General features: G+C 37.8%; 1 protein-coding gene across 8 annotated transcripts in view; it reads left to right on the top strand.

Moving 5' to 3' along the window:
* The window catches only part of LOC310741613 (membrane cofactor protein-like), a 59286-nt gene that overhangs the window by 29356 nt on the left and 11349 nt on the right, over positions 1–18581 (top strand). For 5 of the 8 annotated variants that reach the window (XM_083569585.1, XM_083569586.1, XM_083569588.1 and 2 more), the window contains exons 8-9: positions 6040–6228; positions 6397–6496. In XM_083569585.1, the coding sequence (XP_083425711.1) occupies positions 6040–6228; positions 6397–6496 (289 nt within the window). Of the gene's footprint in view, positions 1–6039; positions 6229–6396; positions 6497–6606; positions 6681–6762; positions 6943–7165; positions 7340–8589; positions 8629–8820; positions 8884–9468; positions 9509–10381; positions 11525–18581 lie in introns of those variants that run through there. The other 3 variants (XM_083569580.1, XM_083569582.1, XM_083569583.1) reach the window with 3 other exon arrangements.

Raw genomic sequence — 18581 nt, 5'->3', positions numbered from 1 at the left:
TTTGAGGGCACTGCTGGGATATTACAGTGTCTGTATGGGTACCCGGAGTGTTTACTGTCTCTATATCAACCACCTCCGTTTGAGGAACAACATGGGCGCGTCTGAGGTGTCTACGGTTCCGCCTGAGAACTGCACCCGAATCCATTTCAACCTCATATGATCTAGAGTCCACCGGGCTTTTCACCTTGTCCAGCTTCCATTTGGTGTGCGGCTCAAATGGCTGCACTCTGACCGTGTCAGCTGATCGTAGGGCATCTAGATCCCTGGCTGATCGGTTGTAGTATGTACATTGACGCTGTTGGTTGCTAAACAGTGCCTGCCCCACTTGAACCACTTGAGGCTGAAGAAGGCTGTTTTTCGCCGGCAACAGAGACCTCGTTCGACAGTTCAGCAATCTTTGAGCTGGGCTGCTCTCCAGTCCTTGTGATGGTGTGTTACGATGGTCCAAGAGCGCGAGATAGGGGTCTTGTCCAGAAGCTTTGGCTTTGTATAACAGTCTCTTTGCTGTTTTAACGGCAGACTCTGCCTTGCCGTTACTCTGTGGGTAACCTGGTGATGAGGTTTTGTGGTTAAATTCCCACAGTTGGCTGAATCTTTGGAACTCTTGTGATGAATATTGAGGTCCATTGTCTGAGACTACTGTGTTGGAAATGCCGTATCTAGCAAAATGTGCTTTTAGCTTCTTTATCACCGTAGTGGCTTTTGTGTCTGGCAAAAAGTCTATTTCCCAAAAATTGGAATAGTAGTCGACTGTTGCAAGATAGTTTTTGTTATCAAAGTGAAATAGGTCAACGCCTACTTTGGCCCATGGCCTGCTTGGTACATCGTGTGGGATGAGCGTTTCTCTGTGCTGTTTGTCATCCACTGACCTGCAGATGTCACAGCGAGCTATGTGTGTCTTTATGTGGTCGTTCATACCAATCCAGTAGACACATTCTCTGGCCCTTCGTAGACATCCTTCTGCCCCGAGATGTGAGGAGTGCAGGCGACGGGTGATGTCTTTCTGCAGTGATAATGGAATAACACCACGTTCACCCTGAAACACAATGCCGTCCTGATAACTTAATTCCTCCTGGAATGAGAAGTAAGGTTTGATTTCCTGAGGCATGGCCCTTTTGTCCGATGGCCAACCCTGGTTCATTAGTCGGATCACAGTTTGTAGAGTTTTGTCATCTTTTGTAGCTGTCCTGATCTGGCTTAAACTGTCACCAGAAATGGGTAAGTGTTGTACCATATTAACCGTCTCTAATTCAGCTTCTACAGCTTCTATGTCTTTGCCAGGAACATACACTACAGTCAGGTCATATTTCTGAATACGTAGCATCATTCTCTGAAGTCTCTTGGGCGCGCTCAAAAGAGGTTTTCTAACTATGGACTCTAACGGCTTATGGTCAGATTGCACAGTAACTTTGCGACCATACGTGTACTAATGAAACTTCTCTACACCGAACACCATAGCTAGAAACTCTTTCTCAATCTGGGCATAGGTTACCATACCTAAGAGTTTCTGTACTGCTTTCAAATCTGTAGGTCTCGGCATGCGTTCAATAGCAAGGACCTTGTCTGGATCCACTTTCAGTCCATTTGCTGTCAGGCGGTGCCCAATGTATGTACACTCCCTCTTCCTCAGCTTGAACTTGTCTGGGTTCAGCTTGATGTTCTTTTGTCTGCACCGCTCCAGGAACAATTTCAGCTTCGCATCATGGTCTCCTTCTGCCGCCTTCTGCGTCTCTCCCTGACCTGTAATGAGCACATCATCCGCAATAATGTATAGGCCCGGTAATCCGTCCAGTGCTTGGGTCAGTTTTCGCTGGAAAACTTCCGGTGCCGGACTTATTCCCATGGGCATCCTTAGCCATCTGAAGCGGCCAAACGGGGTGGAGAACGTAGTCAGATAACTGGATTTCTCTTCAAGTTTGACATGCCAAAACCCGCTTTTGACGTCACACACTGTGAACACTTTAGCTTTAGACATATCGGGTAGTACATCCTCAATGGTTTGTAGTGGGAAGTGACTGCGCTTGAGTGCCTTGTTGAGGGGCTTTGGATCAATGAATACTCTAGGTTTACCGTTTTGCTTTTGCACCACCACCATGCTACTGATCCAGTCCGTGCTGCAGTCTACTGGTGTGATAATACCTCTGTGCTCAAGGTCCCGAAGCTCCTCTTTCAGCGGTTTCATCACGGCGACCGGAACACGCCGCTTTGAAAGTTGCACAGGTTTCACAATCTCATCTACTTCCATTTTGTATTCCCCTTCCAGACAACCGTCTCCTGTGAACACATCTGCAAAATCTGTCTTTATTTGTTCCATTGTCCATTTGTGTCTCTCACTGTTGTCACAATGCTGTCAATAGCCATAATGTTTTCATGGTGTACTTTTATGAGTTTCATGGCCTCACTGGCTCACTTACCAATCAGTGGTACATTACAACCTCTGTCCACAACCTGAAACTCTAGCTGGTACAGTTTTTTGTTTCTAGGGTTTCTTAATTTCACTTTACATCTACCCAGTGGCTTCACTTTGCTTCCATTGTACATCACTAACACAGAATTTGTGTCCTCAAGCTTAGCATCTGTGTTCAGCATGTTAATAGGCAAAACATTACATGTAGCTCCACAATCGATCTGAAATTTTATAATATCTTTCCCTAGAAGCATGCCTGCAAATAACTGGGAGTCATTACCTTTGTTAGAGTCAACAGCATTCACATTTTCACTTTCTGCTACATCTCTAACACACAGTATGTCCTCATATTCACCTTCACATTCAGTAACCTTATGCACAGATTTCATCTTCTTTGGTTCAATGTGGGCTTTACACTTAACCGCAAAGTGGTTTTCCTTACCACACTTTTTGCATTTCTTCCCAAATGCTGGACATTTCTGTTTGCTCCTCTCGTGTGTCTTGCCGCAAAACTTGCAATCCACGGTGCTTTCTTTCTGCTGTAGGCGCGAAGCTCCTTGCACTGCGTGTCCCGCTATGGCCTTGCAGTTTTCCCGCGACCACTCAGCAGCTCTGCAAAGTTGAACGCAAATGTCCAATGTCATGTCTTTCTCCCGTAACAGACTCTCTCGCATGTTGCTGCTGTCAATCCCACATACGATCCTGTCCCGAATGAGTGAGTCTCTAAATGTTCCAAAGTTGCATGTTTTTGCTAGCAACTTGAGTTCAGTAACAAAGCCATCTATGGATTCACTGGGACCTTGATTTCTTGTGAAGAATTTGTACCGCTTCACTGTCTCGTTCACTTTAGGACTGCAGTAGTTATTAAACTTTTCAACGACATCCTTAATTGTCCAGTTCGACTGCGCTGTGTCTCCCATTAAGGTATCCAGTAGCTCTCTGCCACTCTCACCGACCAGATAACTGAAAAGCCTGACCTTTTTCTTCTCGTCGTCCTCGGCAACAGTTAATCCAATGTAGAGTTCAAACTCGTCTCTCCAAGACTTCCACGTTTTAGACAGGTTACTGGAGTCCAGACACAACGTCCGTGGAGGTCTAAGTCCGTCCATGTCGTTAGCGTTAGCTTGTTTAATCCGATGCTGATCCACGCTACACGTTAGCACTTAACCGTTTTCGGACTTCGCTAGCGCCTCTGCAGCGAACCACTCATACTTGGGCAAAAATCCACTTACGTTGCCACCATGTTAAAGTGTGGTATTTTCATGTAAAACAGGAGTCCATATTCTTTGAACTGACCAACGTGGTCTGCTTTTATTATACAGTCTGCAAAACACAGAGTCCTAACCGAGACTCACTTCTTCTCTCACCCTCCGCCTCCCCGCCTAGCATGGCCCTTGTTCGCCCCCTAGTGGCAGGTATAACCTAAACAGACATTACAATAATTCTATTTTGTAGCAATTCACATAGGATCCGACAGGAACAACCAAGAGCCTGGCGTCCATTTAACACACTCAGTAGGTCGCTTCAAGACCTCTACCGAAAGGTATGATCTATTTGGGTGTTTGTTGGTAGTAAATTTATATTTTAGATATTTAATACGGGAGTAGGTCCTTATTAATGCCTGCTTCAAGCTTTTCTGTTGGTTAGTTTCGTCTTTGCCACCTCACAGGCAGGTTGCTCGGCCTCGTACTTCTTAGATAAACATACTACTACTTATTTTAATTGTCTATCACATTATTTGGTATTTTAAACACCCAAATGGAAGCGTTATTTAAATAATTATAATATAATATTGATTATTGTATATCATACGAATCCGGAAAAGGCGATGCCGCGCGCGCCTGCTTTTCTTCGTTTTTCATGTGTTTGGTAATCAGTTTGGACGTTAGCATGTCGAGCTAACTTACATTACTCAACAGGAAATATACAATTTAGCCGGAATTTTGGTCAATAAGTCAAAAGTTTAGTCAAAAACATATCTGAAATTCGTATTTACCTCGATAGCTAAGCATTTGACTTTTAAAACCGAGTCTGAAAACGAAACAAAACAATAATATAATCGAGTTATATTTATTATAAGCAAAATATACGCTAGCTAGTGTATTAGCTAGTTATCTAACTGGTTCGTTAAAAATAAAATAATACATTTATATACGTTTAATTAAGTTGGGTTTGTACCTACTTAATTAAATAAAATAAAGCAAGTAACTTACATTCGTATTAATTAGATAGTTAACTGGGAGCTATCTTCACTTTTAAAACTAATTTAAAAAATAAATACATTTTTAACCAGTTTTTTAAATAACAAACCAAAAATGGTTAACCAATTTACAAACTTCTCTGTAAAATGCTAGACATTTATATAATTAATTTTTAATAATAAGTAATCTAATATCGATCTAACTGTCTGTCTACATATCTATACAATAATACTGTAATATAGTATTGTTCAGCTGGGGGGGACAACAACCTGAGATAAATAAATGTTATTATTGTCTCCATTCCAGTATTGAAGTGAAGTCGTCTGAGTGGAAATAAGATTAATGGGTAAAACCATGTGGGTGACACCGAGCTCCAGTCTGATCCTCCTCCTCCTCACATGTCTGATGAAGATCGGAGAAATTCGAGGTAAAGTTCAGATGCGTTTCTTATCTCATTATTATATATTTATTTCATAATACGCCTTTTTTTTTCCATCAGGTTTCTCTCTGTGCCTACAGATTGTTTTTGTCCTGCTTTTCACTGCAGTAGTTCCTAGAAATTTCTACTAATACAAATGATCTGGATAATTTGTAGAAAGCATTTGTTTAATCGATAGGATAATGTGTGTGTGTGTTGGGTTTGGGGTGGTGTGTGTGTGTGTGTGTGTGTGTGAGAGAGAGAGAGAAGGTCATGAATTAGTTTGAATCACCATGATGACGTTGAGAAGGCTCACAGGAAAAAAAATAACTGTTTATATATGAACAAAAATAATATTTTTTCCCAAAGAAGGGGTGTCGAAAGAGATTTTTGAGATGAAAACACAAAACTTGGTTGGTTATTTGTAAATATGTCCATGAAGAGCAGTGTAGTGTGTTCATGGGGAACAAGGATTAGTCATTGGGAGCCTCTTCCTGATCACGAGTTGTGTACTGTTGTGTGCTGGTGAGTCGACCGAATCCTTTCAGTTCTGATAAGCAGCGACTGTGAAGTGAACTGAAGATATGTATCAAGTGTGGAACAGTTTCCAAATTATGCTTACCTTATTTAAACCCATGATGCTGTTAATGAAGTCTAAAAAGTATCCAGATCTAGTGACAGAGTTGTTCTTCTGAGCCTTTTCATAGAGACTCCCCACAATTACCCATGGACCTGCCAAAAAATGTCACTTTTCTGGATTATCTTAATGCCATGTAATGTAGTAGCAAACAGCTTAAAATTCATGGGCTCTAATCGCAATGAGAACCAGCTGAAGGCGTTGTGATTTCAGTGTCAGTATTTAATGTTTTTGCACTTCACCCACTTAAATGTTAAAACTTATTGCACCTTGATGATAATCACACATGTGGAATTACTCATTGCATGTTATTCTGAATTGTTTAAATTGTGTTAATTTTGTACTATTATATTTATTCTTCTTTTTATGTTTTTAGCACAATGCGTGAGACCCGTTGTTGGGGAAAACAGGGTTCTTGCTGATGATTCAGGCCAAACGAGTTTCCCTGATGGATCATCAGTAAAATTCAAATGCAGCACTGGTTATCAGCCTGCAGATCCAGCAGCTTCCCGGACAATCACGTGCAGTGGACAACAGTGGACCACACTAGATCTTCAGTGCAAAAGTATTTTTCCTTATTCACATTTTCTCATTCCAGCTTTTATTTATTTATTTATTTGTGAATTTATTTATTTAGTTAGTTACATTATCCATATATCTGTAGCGTTGGTGGTTTGTTTATTTTGGTTATTAAAGCAAAGCCTGAATATTAAGATATCCTTTATATCTTTAGAAAAGTCCTGTGGAAGTCCAGGAGAGGTAAACAATGGAAGGTATCTAACTCCAGATGGAATTCTGTTTGGTGCAACAGCCATTGCACAGTGTAACCCAGGGTTAGTAAAACCGCTTTTCGTTAATCTAATTTTTTGTCTTTGCTCCAATTTTTAAACACACTGGCACTAAACATGGCCGTGTATCTCACATGGTACATCTCTGTTTGTAGATACGTGGTTTCTGGACCTAAAATGAGAAATTGTGTTGATGCTGGTTGGGATGGGAGACGTGCGGAATGTGAAGGTAATGAATTTAATGGTAATTTTATACTCATTTGTAGGAGAAAATGTGTTTGAAGCAACTTAACATGTTCTTTTCTTTTTAGTGATAAAATGTTTACCACCTGCAGAAATAGACCACGGAACTTATGAGCCTTTGAAAGATCATTATGATTATCTTAGTGTAGTCACTTACACTTGTAATCACCCTTATAGTCTTCATGGAGCACAAACAATAAGCTGTTCTGATGATGCAACATTTCAACCTTCTCCTCCTCGGTGTGTGGGTGAGTAAATGGGTTTTTTATTTTAACAAATAATTATCTGAACATTTCTTAATGCTCAATCTATTTATTTATTTTTTCTCTACATTGCCACAGTTTTTGTTTATTTTATTAATTTTGGAGCTTGCAGTTGGTTTCCTGTTCTGGTGTAAATCAGCATATTTCATTGATTTATTCTTTTCTGTCTTTTTTTTTTGTTTGTTTGTTTATTTTTTTTTTTTTACAGATATCAAGTGTGATGCACCTAGAATACATAATGCTGTTAGAATCGAAGGCAAAGCACCACCCTACACTGAAGGAAATTTTGTCAATTACAAGTGTAATAAGGGCTACGAAATGAAGGGATCGGGTTATTTGGTTTGTGGCATAAATGGATGGGATCCTCCTCCTCCAGTGTGCGGTACTGTTGTTCAATGCTTGACATCATTGTTAATCACATCAGACACAATCCATTCAAAGAATTCTTTTAGCCGTGTTTTAGCATCAGACACTTACAAAGCTTCTTGTCCTTGTCATAATTTTTCTTCACTTGATCTTGAATAAAACATATGTCTATATATGTAATATTACTCCCTCATGATTTTCTAAATTAAAATTGTTTCAACCAATGTGGTTTATTGGAGAGAACCCTTGAAGCAAAGCAGATAACATGGTCATATAAGAGCATACAGAAACTGATTAACATTAAAACAACGCTTCTATTATTAATTATTTATAATAATAGCCCAATTATGGTAATACCATGAGTTTAAAAAGATATGTTAAATTTACTCTTATAATTTCCACTATTATTTCAAAAATGCCCTGTGGAATAAAACATGGTTTTGGGTTGTGCAGTGTTTTCAACAAAATTAAAGATTTTAACATGACTGACATTCTTAAGGTTAATGTTTTGCAATATGCTAACCTTAACAGCACAGGGTACCTGTAATGGTTAACAAGATTGGCAACACTTGCAGACAAAAGTAATGATGTAGAAATTCAATCTGTGGTATCAAGGTGGTCATTGCGAAACATTTGATTTTATATTTCTTTAGCCATTTCTATGTTGAATTATAAGTATGTTTAACCCCTTATCTTTCTAAAAGCTTTATTTGATCTTCCTAATAGAAGCTACAAGGTTATGGGCTGAAACTAACAGCTAACACTAAACACTGGCCCTTTCTGTTGCTAAATTCGGCTCAATTCTGCCTAATTTCTTAAAATTCTGTTCTCATCATACCACAGCACAATAATTGTTGTAGTTTTGCTGAAGCATGTGGAAGTTCAGTTACTGCATTTAGAAAGAGTGGTCTCAGGAAAAGGGCTTCTTTTTTTGCAACACTTCCGGACAGGTTGTTATGAAAGATTGAAAAACTCGTCAAGCATAACAATCAACTTAACTATGTGATTCCGAAACAGTGTTTTCCCCTCCATTACCATCGCATTTTAACAGTGTGAAGAGACGATCCTAAGTCCTGACAACTTTTCAACTGTTTCAGAAATCAGAGATGTATTTGACATGGCCCTAATTTTGCTTAAAGGACAAGGTCTTTGTGAGCTCTAAATCAATCATTCGGTGTTGTGTCTTTACTCTTGTTTACTAAAATTCTGAATTCTTTAGCTTTTTTCTATGCATTTTTTTTTATGTTGTCCTTCATTTTGTTATAGGTAGCCGGGTTGCACCCACCACACCTCCACCTTCAGACGGTAAGTTATCTGCTGTTTGGGCTTGAAATTAGTAATACCAAAGCGAACTGAGTGGTGGATTTATTTTTGTTTGTTGTTGTATCTTTAAAATTTTAAAATTATTTGTAAAAAGTGGGCAAACACTTTTCATGTTAATGTTAATTCCCTACTGTCTGGACTCATTTTGATTGAGTAACTGTGTATTATTCACAGGCACCAGTGTGAAATCCAGCGTAATAATAATAGCTGTTGTCGTATCCATTGTTGTGCTTCTAGGTAAGTGTGCAGTTACTTCACATTGTGTGATTTTCACTTGAATAATGAAGGCTGTTCTCGATAATGAGTCACTATAGCGATTTTATCATGACAAAACCATTTAGTAAAACGTCTTTTTTTTTTTATATCCTACATTAAAGGATCAGAAACAATAAATACATTTTGCTGGAACTAAACTAAACAACAAATCTGTCAAATTCTTGCTGTAAAAATATTAAAAAGCTTCAGTCGGGAAAGTCAAAGAAATTATAAAAGCATGAATGTTAAATTAACATCTAGACATGTTGTAACACATGGAAAATAGCTGTGAAATGGATAGAATAGATATACAATGAAAAACGTCTGTGTTTCAGGTACCTCCCAGGCCCATTACTGAGGTTGTGGGTAGTAAGACAAAAATAAATAAAAAAGAAAAGAAAGAAAACGTGTCACTGGTGGATAAATAAAAATCCATTATTACTGTAAAATGCAAAATATTAAACATGTTTGTCTACTGCTTATAACTTTTCAAACCATTGAATTATTTTAGTGTTTTAATGGTAATAGTTGATGAGTTTCTGATCAGATTTCGCCCATACCTCACAGCAGGAATTCTTTTAGCAGTGTTTTTCAGCAGAAAGAAAGAGTAAGTGAAAGGTTCATTTCAGTTCAAAATAGCTGATGAAACTAATTCTGACTAGCTGCAAATGAAACAAAATAATGCTGCGTTTATTTGCTTTCCGAGTCAATTATGATGGCATGCACACTCATACACTGAATGAAATTATTAATTGATAATTATTTTAATAATTAAATTATTTCATCATTTATAAAATACTCAATGGCTGCCTAGGTATTTCTCAAACATGCAGCATGCTATTTCTAAATATTGCTTGCATGAACTCGGAAGTGTTGCGTCTTCAAGATTTATGCAAAATTAAAGCTTCTGCTATGAAGGTAACAAAGCACTGAATCCTAAAAACACTACAATAGTCTCTTCACACATCTCTGCGAACACCAATAATGTCCCAGTATTACAAGCACATTAAAATTGTGATTTGCCTAGAAGCTGAAGCTAAGGTGGGATTCTGGCATAGAAAATCTTGTGAGCAATCTGATTCGATCAGTTAACCTTGGAAAGGCTTTACTAAAAAATATATAGCAAGCAAACACTTTGTCAGGGATAATACAAGAATTTCTCTAAGGATAGAATGAGTTCACAATGAATCCTTTTGGCCCTTATCCAGAGTGACTTATAATTATTATTATATTTATTCATGCACCTGAACATTTGAGGATTAAACGTCTTGCTCAAGGGCCCAACAATGCCAGCTTGGTGTTGAAGAGAATTAAACTCATGCCCTTCTGATCAGAACCAATTAACCACTCTTGCCACTGTTGTCTGTATGTTTTTCTTTATAACTATTTTTTCGGAATGTATTCTGTCTAATGCAGGTCCCAGTGCCTACATCGTTCTTTTGCCAAGATTACCCTTGACACTTGATGCTTTATTTTCTAGGATAAAAGAACGAGCATTTAGACTGATGCCAAAATGACTCATAAGGAACTCATAAGTGACGTCAGCCGATGATCACCGGGAGCTCTTCTTCGTCTGTGTCCGGAAAAGCTGTTTTCAGCATTTTTCCTGATCGTCAGAGATTAGAAGTTAATTTGCACTATGTTCTAGATTTTAAAATGTATTCTTTGAAGCATCGGTACAAATTTAAAGTGTATTTAATCTTTTTTTGAGATATGAAGTATGTGGGTTTAAGTTATTTCTATTTTTGAACAGATTCAGATTTGTTCAGTTTTTACTGCATAGTTATATAATAAAATCCAGCCTAAATCACTGCCTTTAGTATAGAAATCAGCAGCCAAAAATGTATTTAAAATTTAAACATGGTTTTATTTGAAATGTTTGTTCTTTTTTATTATTTTATTTTGGAGCACCATTTACTGTAGATTTATTTATTTTTTTTTACATTTTGATTATTAACAATTTTTTGTTTTTTTATAATTAGACTAAAAATTGTGTTCCTTTACTAGATGAACCACTATCAGCTTTTTTTGTATGCCATCCTGTTCTGCTTAAAATTAGCTAATGTGCATAAAAATGCATAGACCGGAGAACTGATATCATTCTGTTGTATGTTAACGTTTAGGAAATCAAATCATTGAAATCAATTGCGATTATTTTGACTTTCTCTTAAAGTGCAATAATGGAAAAGTTTTTTCGAATGCTTACCATTAGTTTGAATATTAAAAGACTTTCATTTTGTATGGCCAAAGGTTTGTTGACGTCCCGTTTTATTCTAAAACCAGGAGCAATAATATGGAGTTAGATACGCTGAAGTCAGTAATAAAGAGAGGAGTCTCCACATACTTTTGGCCATATCGACTGTGTATGTCCCTGAATGTTTTCCAAATACTAGTTTGCAAATCAAGTTAGGCGTTGGAATTTTGTAGCTACAGTATTTTATTGCGTATGGGTACGGAATATGTTCATTAATGTAACCTAAAAACATTGAATGTAACTCTTTCTGGAAGGACTATTTGGCTGTGTATGTTTTTTGTTAATTATGACTACTGATACATTTGTTTCTTAATTAATTATTATATTATTCCAAATGCAAGATGTGTTGAATAAAGCATCTGCAAGATTTTTTTTTTCATGCAGGTAACATTTTCATACTTGATTTATGTTTGCTGTATGGAACTAACTAAGCAGGCATTAATGTCTACTACTGATAGAGAGAAATTCTTGGAATAGTTTAAAAAATGAAGGGTGACAGAAATTGGTCTGACATGATTCCATCTGGAACTGTTATCACGGTTTGATTACACGGTTTTGATGCACAGCCGAACAACTTTTGCCTGGAAACAATGGCCAGAACCCCAGTTTTCATTTTGGGTAGTGGATGGAGCTGGGTAGACTTGTTGTAGAAGCTGACCGGAGCAGGATTTTTGTAGGAGCATGCTGTTTGGAATGCAGCTTTTAAATGTTTGTCAAATACAATGCTGTGTAGTAGCGGTCCCCAAACTTTGTTTTGAATCACGGACCAGTTTAAAGTAAGTTCATTTTTTTAAAGACAAGGGTAGTGGTGGGGGTTGGTGATATTTGGAAAATTGGCATAGGTGGAAGTTATTTTTGGTTTATTTTCAGTGCAGACCTTAAAAGTCAATAAAATGGAATTCAAATGTTATTTAAAAAAAAAAAAACTTGAGTGTATGCTTTAGGAAGGTCAGATAACATACTTCGTTGTCCACTTCCGCTGCAGTCGGAGGCAGCAGCAGCTACAGGTTGACTCCACAAAGGCGCACATACAAGCAAAAATAGCACACCGAAACAGGAAGTCAACAACCAAAAACCCTTTGCTTCAAAGGTCAAAAAATATGTAGAAAATGACCAATACAAATGGAAAAAGGGAAAACACAGCACTACTATACATTATTCATTACACTAACAACTATAACAGTGTATATACATTACTTTGTAACCCCTGTAAAAATTCATAAAACCTCTGGTAAAAACACATCTGGTCAAAAATGCTGGTTCAGTATGCCTTCGATTTTGAATAAATCCCCAACAGTGTCACCAGCAAAGCACCCCCACACCATCACTCCTCCTCCTCCATGCTTCACGGTGGGAACCAGGCATGTAGAGTCCATCCATTCACCTTTTCTGCGTCGCACAAAGACACGGTGGTTGGAACCAAAGATCTCAAATTTGGACTCATCAGACCAAAGCACAGATTTTCACTGGTTTAATGTCCATTCCTTGTGTTCTTTAGCCCAAACAAGTCTCTTCTGCTTGTTGCCTTTCTCTAGCAGTGGTTTCCCAGCAGATATTCTACCATGAAGGCCTGATTCACACAGTCTCCTCTTAACAGTTGTTGTAGAGATGTGTCTGCTGCTAGAACTTTGTGTGCCATTGACCTGGTCTCTAATCTGAGCTGCTGTTAACCTGCTATTTCTGAGGCTGGTGACACGGATTAATTTATCCTCCGCAGCAGAGGTGACTCTTGGTCTTCCTTTCCTGGGGCGGTCGGCATGGGAGCCAGTTTCTTTGTAGCGCTTGAACACTTTCAAAGTTTTCCCAATTTTTCGGACTGACTGACCTTCATTTCTTAAAGTAATGATGGCCACTCGTTTTTCTGTACTTAGCTGCTTTTTTTCTTGCCATAATACAAATTCTAACAGTCTATTCAGTAGGACTATCAGCTGTGTATCCACCTGACTTCTGCACAACACAACTGATGGTCCCAACCCCAACCCCAAGAAATCACACTAATTAAACCTGACAGGAAACACCTGTGAAGTGAAAACCATTTCAGGTGACTACCTCTTGAGACATATATATATATATATATATATATATATATATATATATATATATATATATATATATATATATATATATATATATATATATATATATATATAGCCTTAAGAAAACCATTTATGAGTGGGGCTGACCAGAAAAAATTACTTTAAAGCCTAAAGATGAACTCTGAATGAGAATAGTTCATGTGGTCTTTGAGTCCAGATTTACCCTGTACAAAAGTGATGGGTGCATCCGGGTAAGAAGAGAGGCAGTTGAAGTGATGCCTTTTATCAAGTTTTATTATCTGGGGTTGCTTTAGCTGGTCAGGTCTAGATTTATGTGCCTAAAAATGAGATCAGCTGACTACCTGACTACATCACTTAATCCCTTAATCCCTTAAATTCTAACTTTCACTCTTAAACAAAGCCATGAGTTTCCCTGGGGACGGTTTCTCATCAATGCCAGGGGTGGTTCCATGAATTTCCGGAGTAAGAACAGGAGGTTTGAGGATGGTTTTGGACTGTAGTTAATGTCAACAGTCTGCTACTATGATTGAGGACTAGAGTTTGCTTCTGATCAACATCACTGTACCTCAACATATTTTTTCTGTAAATGGACATTCGGTGCAACCCAGATGAGGATGGTTTCCCTCTTGAGTCTGGTTTCTCTCAAGGTTTCCTCCTTTGCCATCTCAGGGAGTTTTTCCTTGCCACATTTGCCACCGGCTTGTTCATCAGTGACAAAGTTACACTTATGAAGAACATAAAAAGAACATCATTTTTATCACCACATTATCACCTGCTTTGAGAAAATGTTCATTGTTGAAAGTGTTTTTTAAATAAAAAATTAATCGAATTAAATTGAATTAACACTGATGTTTTTTTGTTGTTGTTTTTTTTTTTACAATTTGATTTCACCAAGCTTTTTAATGATCAGTCAAGAGTTTTCCTGACCACATTTTTTTCTTAAAGGTAATGGTTCACCACTATCCTTTCAGGTTTTATTAATGTGTTAGACAGCTCTTAAGCCAGTTTTAGTAGTTACAGCAAGCTCTTTAGTTTTTTCTTTGTTTGATGCAGGCCAATATTAATTTGACCCCCTTCTGAAACAGAATATGTTTTCCACGATATGACATATGATTAAGAAATGAAGAGCTACTCATTGCATCAGTAAGACTTTGTAATGTAGCTGAAACATTAGTAGTGCAGTAATTCAATGGAATCCAATTAAGATTTTGGGGGGGTTTATTCCAAATCTTTCCACTTGTATTATAATAATGTTGTCGACTTTCTATTAGGGTAACATTTTAATACTTGGATATGTTTTATATATGCAACTATCTAACTGTTAAGGCATTTTTAAGGCATCTTAACAGTCTTTTGATCTGTATAAATGATGAACTGCTCTAGAAATTATGTATTTAGCGCATGCTTAACATCTTCAGAGAAACACTAATAGCTAGCACAAAACATTAAAAGCACTATGTCACTGACCTGCACCAGAACAGTCTCAGCAGCAAACCTAACTTTTTACATCTAATTTGGATATGTGGTATAGTTTTAACCAGGCAAACGGTGAGTTTATAGCTAGCCCAGTTTCTCATTCTAGGCTCTAAAATGGTGCTCAGGAGTTTCTCAAATGCTTACTTCCTTTGTCATTTGGTAAAGACCTCATTGTGAGCCGTTTTTTATAACAGAGACCTCATTAGGTCACTGTTGTTACTGATAGGAAGGTTGGGGGTTTAAAATGCTATGGAAACGATTCTCACCCTGCAAATAAAATGTTCACATTGTTTCCATTTCAGTGAGTAATAGCCATATAAGTATTAATGCTCCAATAGTCACTTGGTTAAGCTACAGAAATCGTGATGAGATGGTTGATCTGCAAGATTATCCTATTACTGTAACACTATACCAGCCTAGACTTGGCCCGAGAGAAGCCTCTCCTAAACGCAAGTCACATGAAAGTCTGCAATTTAACAGAGTCCACTGTGTTGGGAGAAACAAAAAGAAGAAGCAGAAGCAGAAGCAAAAGAAAGAGGAGTAGCAAAAGAAGAAGAAGAAGAAAAAGTAAACGAAGAAGAATAGGCGTGCGTGAGACTCTTTTATTTAAGGGTGAATAGTTGATTAACAAAGTGAACTACGCATAAAACAACCTCTGTTTAAATGGGAAAACTGTTTATATTTCATGAAATAAAACCAGTAATGTGATTAAGATTTCTATATCTCACAATTCTGAATAAGAAAATTCGTCGAGTCATAAAAAAGCAATAACTTAAAAAAACATTATTATTCAGTGGCTTGCATAGTTTGTTGATGGTAAATTCATATTTCTAGATATTTAAATACTGTACTGGACTAGCTTGTCATTAATACCCGGATCAAGCTTTTCCGTTGGTCCGCCAGCGTCGCCAGCACACAGGCAGGCTGCTCAGCCTCGCGCGCCTGATTTACGAAACAAAACAATATCATCGAGTTATATTGATTATAAGCAAGAAAACATGGGTTAACTAGTTAAAATAAAAGAAAACACATATATAAACATATAACATATAAACACACACTTTATATACTTTTAATCAAGTTTGTTTTTGTATTCAAGAATAAAGCAAGAAACTCACAACTAATTACTGCAATTAATTACCACCTTACATTGCTGTAAAATGCTAGACATTTATATTTTTTTAAATAAGGAATCTAATATCTCTCTGTCTCTCTGAGAGAGAGAGAGAGAGAGAGAGAGAGAGAGAGAGAGAGAGAGAGATTAGGGCTGGGCGATAAATCGATTTTATCGATTAACTCGAACGTGTAGTTTACATCGGTCTGTTTTAATAAAAATCGGTTTTCTCTTTAATGTCCGCCGACGCTCCCCTCTGGGCTTCCATAGTTTCGAACGAACTCAGCCCCCCCCGCGCGTTTGCCATAGAGATACACAAACAACATGGCAGCGAGCAAAGAAGAACTCTTTCCCAAGAAAAGTAAAGCAGCCGCACTTTGTTTAGTGTTGCGCGTCCAATCGTACACTTCCGGTACGGGTGGTGGAAGCGACCAAAATACATGTAAAGACGCTTCAGAACGGCGTTTCCCTTAAGAAACAGAAAAATCAGAGCATTTGAATCACCATATTCAAACAGACATTTTACTGCGGAGTTTTGGAGAAAGGTAAAGGCAAAATCACTCCAAGCATCACTGCATTTTTAACCATGTTCCACATTCAAACACTCATAAAACATTTTTCTTTATAGGTTTGCTCAATCTTTCAAATTATTTTTATTAACAGTGTCCCTGTCTATTACTCTCTTAAATTTTATCTCATTTTACTGTGGAGTTTTTAAGAAAAGTAAAGGCAAAATCACTTAAAACCTCAGGTGCATTTTCAATCATGTTCCACATTGAAACACTCATAAAACATTTTTCTTTGTAGGTTTGCTCATTTTATGTTGTGTTGCATTCTATTTTCACAATTTACAAAGGCAGGGCCTGCATCTTGTATTTTTGGCTTGTTGTTGTTTCTGATTGCACTTTAACCCAAAGTGGGTTATAATCCCAGAAGGGTAAATAAACTTTATTTAATAAAGTCAAAACTTTTTTTTGAAATTTTTTTTGTCAAATGCAGATTGATTTTAAGCAAGGGGAAAAAATCGATTTAAATCGCAAATCGGATTTTTTTGTGAAAAAATCTGGGAATTTTTTTTTTAGGCCATATCGCCCAGCCCTAATATATATATATATATATATATATATATATATATATATATATATATATATATATATATATATATATATATATATATATATACAGTGAGGAAAATAAGTATTTGAACACTCTGCTATTTTGCAAGTTCTCCCACTTAAAAATCATGCAGGGGTCTGAAATTCTCATCGTAGGTGCATGTCCACTGTGAGAGACATAATCTAAAAAAAGAAATCCAGAAATCACAATGTATAATTTTTTCACTATTTATTTGTATGATACAGCTGCAAATAAGTATTTGAACACCTGAGAAAGTCAATGTTAATATTTGTTTGTTTGCAATTACAGAGTTTAAACGTTTCCTGTAGTTTTTCACCAGGTTTGCACACACTTCAAGAGGGATTTTGGCCCACTCCTCCACACAGATCTTCTCTAGATCAGTCAGGTTTTTGGCCTGTCGCTGAGAAACACAGAGTTTGAGCTCCCTTCCTCTATTGGGTTTATGTCTGGAGACTGGCTAGGCCTCGCCAGAACCTTTATATGCTTCCTACAGAGCCACTCCTTGGTTATCCTGGCTGTGTGCTTCGAGTCATTGTCATGTTGGAAGACTCAGCCTCGACCCATCTTCAATGCTCTAACTGAGGGAAGGAGGTTGTTCCCCAAAATCTCGCAATACATGGCCCCGGTCATCCTCTCCTTAATACAGTGCAGTCGCCCTGTCCCATGTGCAGAAAAACACCCCCGAAGCATTATGCTACCACCCCCATGCTTTACAGTAGGGATGGTGTTCTTGGGATGGTATTCATCAGTGTTCTTCCTTCAAACACATTTAATGGAATTATAACCCAAAAGTTCTATTTTGGTCTCATCTGACCACATGACTTTCTCCCATTGCTCCTCTGGATCATCAAAATGGTCATTGGCAAACTTAAGACGTGCCTGGACATGTGCTGGTTTAAGCAGGGGAACCTTCCGTGCCATGCACGATTTCATACCATGACGTCTTAGTGTATTACCAACAGTAACCTTGGAAACGGTGGTCCCAGCTCTTTTCAGGTCAATGACCAGCTCCTCCCGTGTAGTTTTGGGCTGATTTCTCACCTTCCTTAGGATCATTGAGACCCCACGAGGTGAGATCTTGCATGGAGCCCCAGTCCGAGGGAGATTGACAGTCATGTTTAGCTTCTTCCATTTTCTAATGATTGCTCCAACAGTGGACCTTTTTTCACCAAGCTGCTTGGCAATTTCCCTGTAGCCCTTTCCAGTCTTCTGGAGGTGTACAATTTTGTCTCTAGTGTCTTTGGACAGCTCTTTGGTCTTGGCCATGTTAGTAGCTGGATTCTTACTGATTGTATGGGGTGGACAGGTGTCTTTATGCAGCTATCGACCTCAAACAGGTGCATCTAATTTAGGATAATAAATGTAGTGGAGGTGGACATTTTAAAAGCAGACTAACAGGTCTTTGAGGGTCAGAATTCTAGCTGATAGACAGGTGTTCAAATACTTATTTGCAGCTGTATCATACATATAAATAGTTTAAAAATCATATATTGTGATTTCTGGATTTTTTTTTTTTTTAGATTATGTCTCTCACAGTGGACATGCACCTACGATGACAATTTCAGACCCCTCCATGATTTCTAAGTGGGAGAACTTGCAAAAAAGCAGGGTGTCCAAATACTTATTTTTCTCACTGTATATA

Source organism: Silurus aristotelis (genome assembly GCF_946808225.1).
Source record: "Silurus aristotelis genome assembly, chromosome: 19".
NCBI classification, from domain to species: domain Eukaryota; kingdom Metazoa; phylum Chordata; class Actinopteri; order Siluriformes; family Siluridae; genus Silurus; species Silurus aristotelis.
This window is presented reverse-complemented; position numbering and strand designations above follow the sequence as displayed.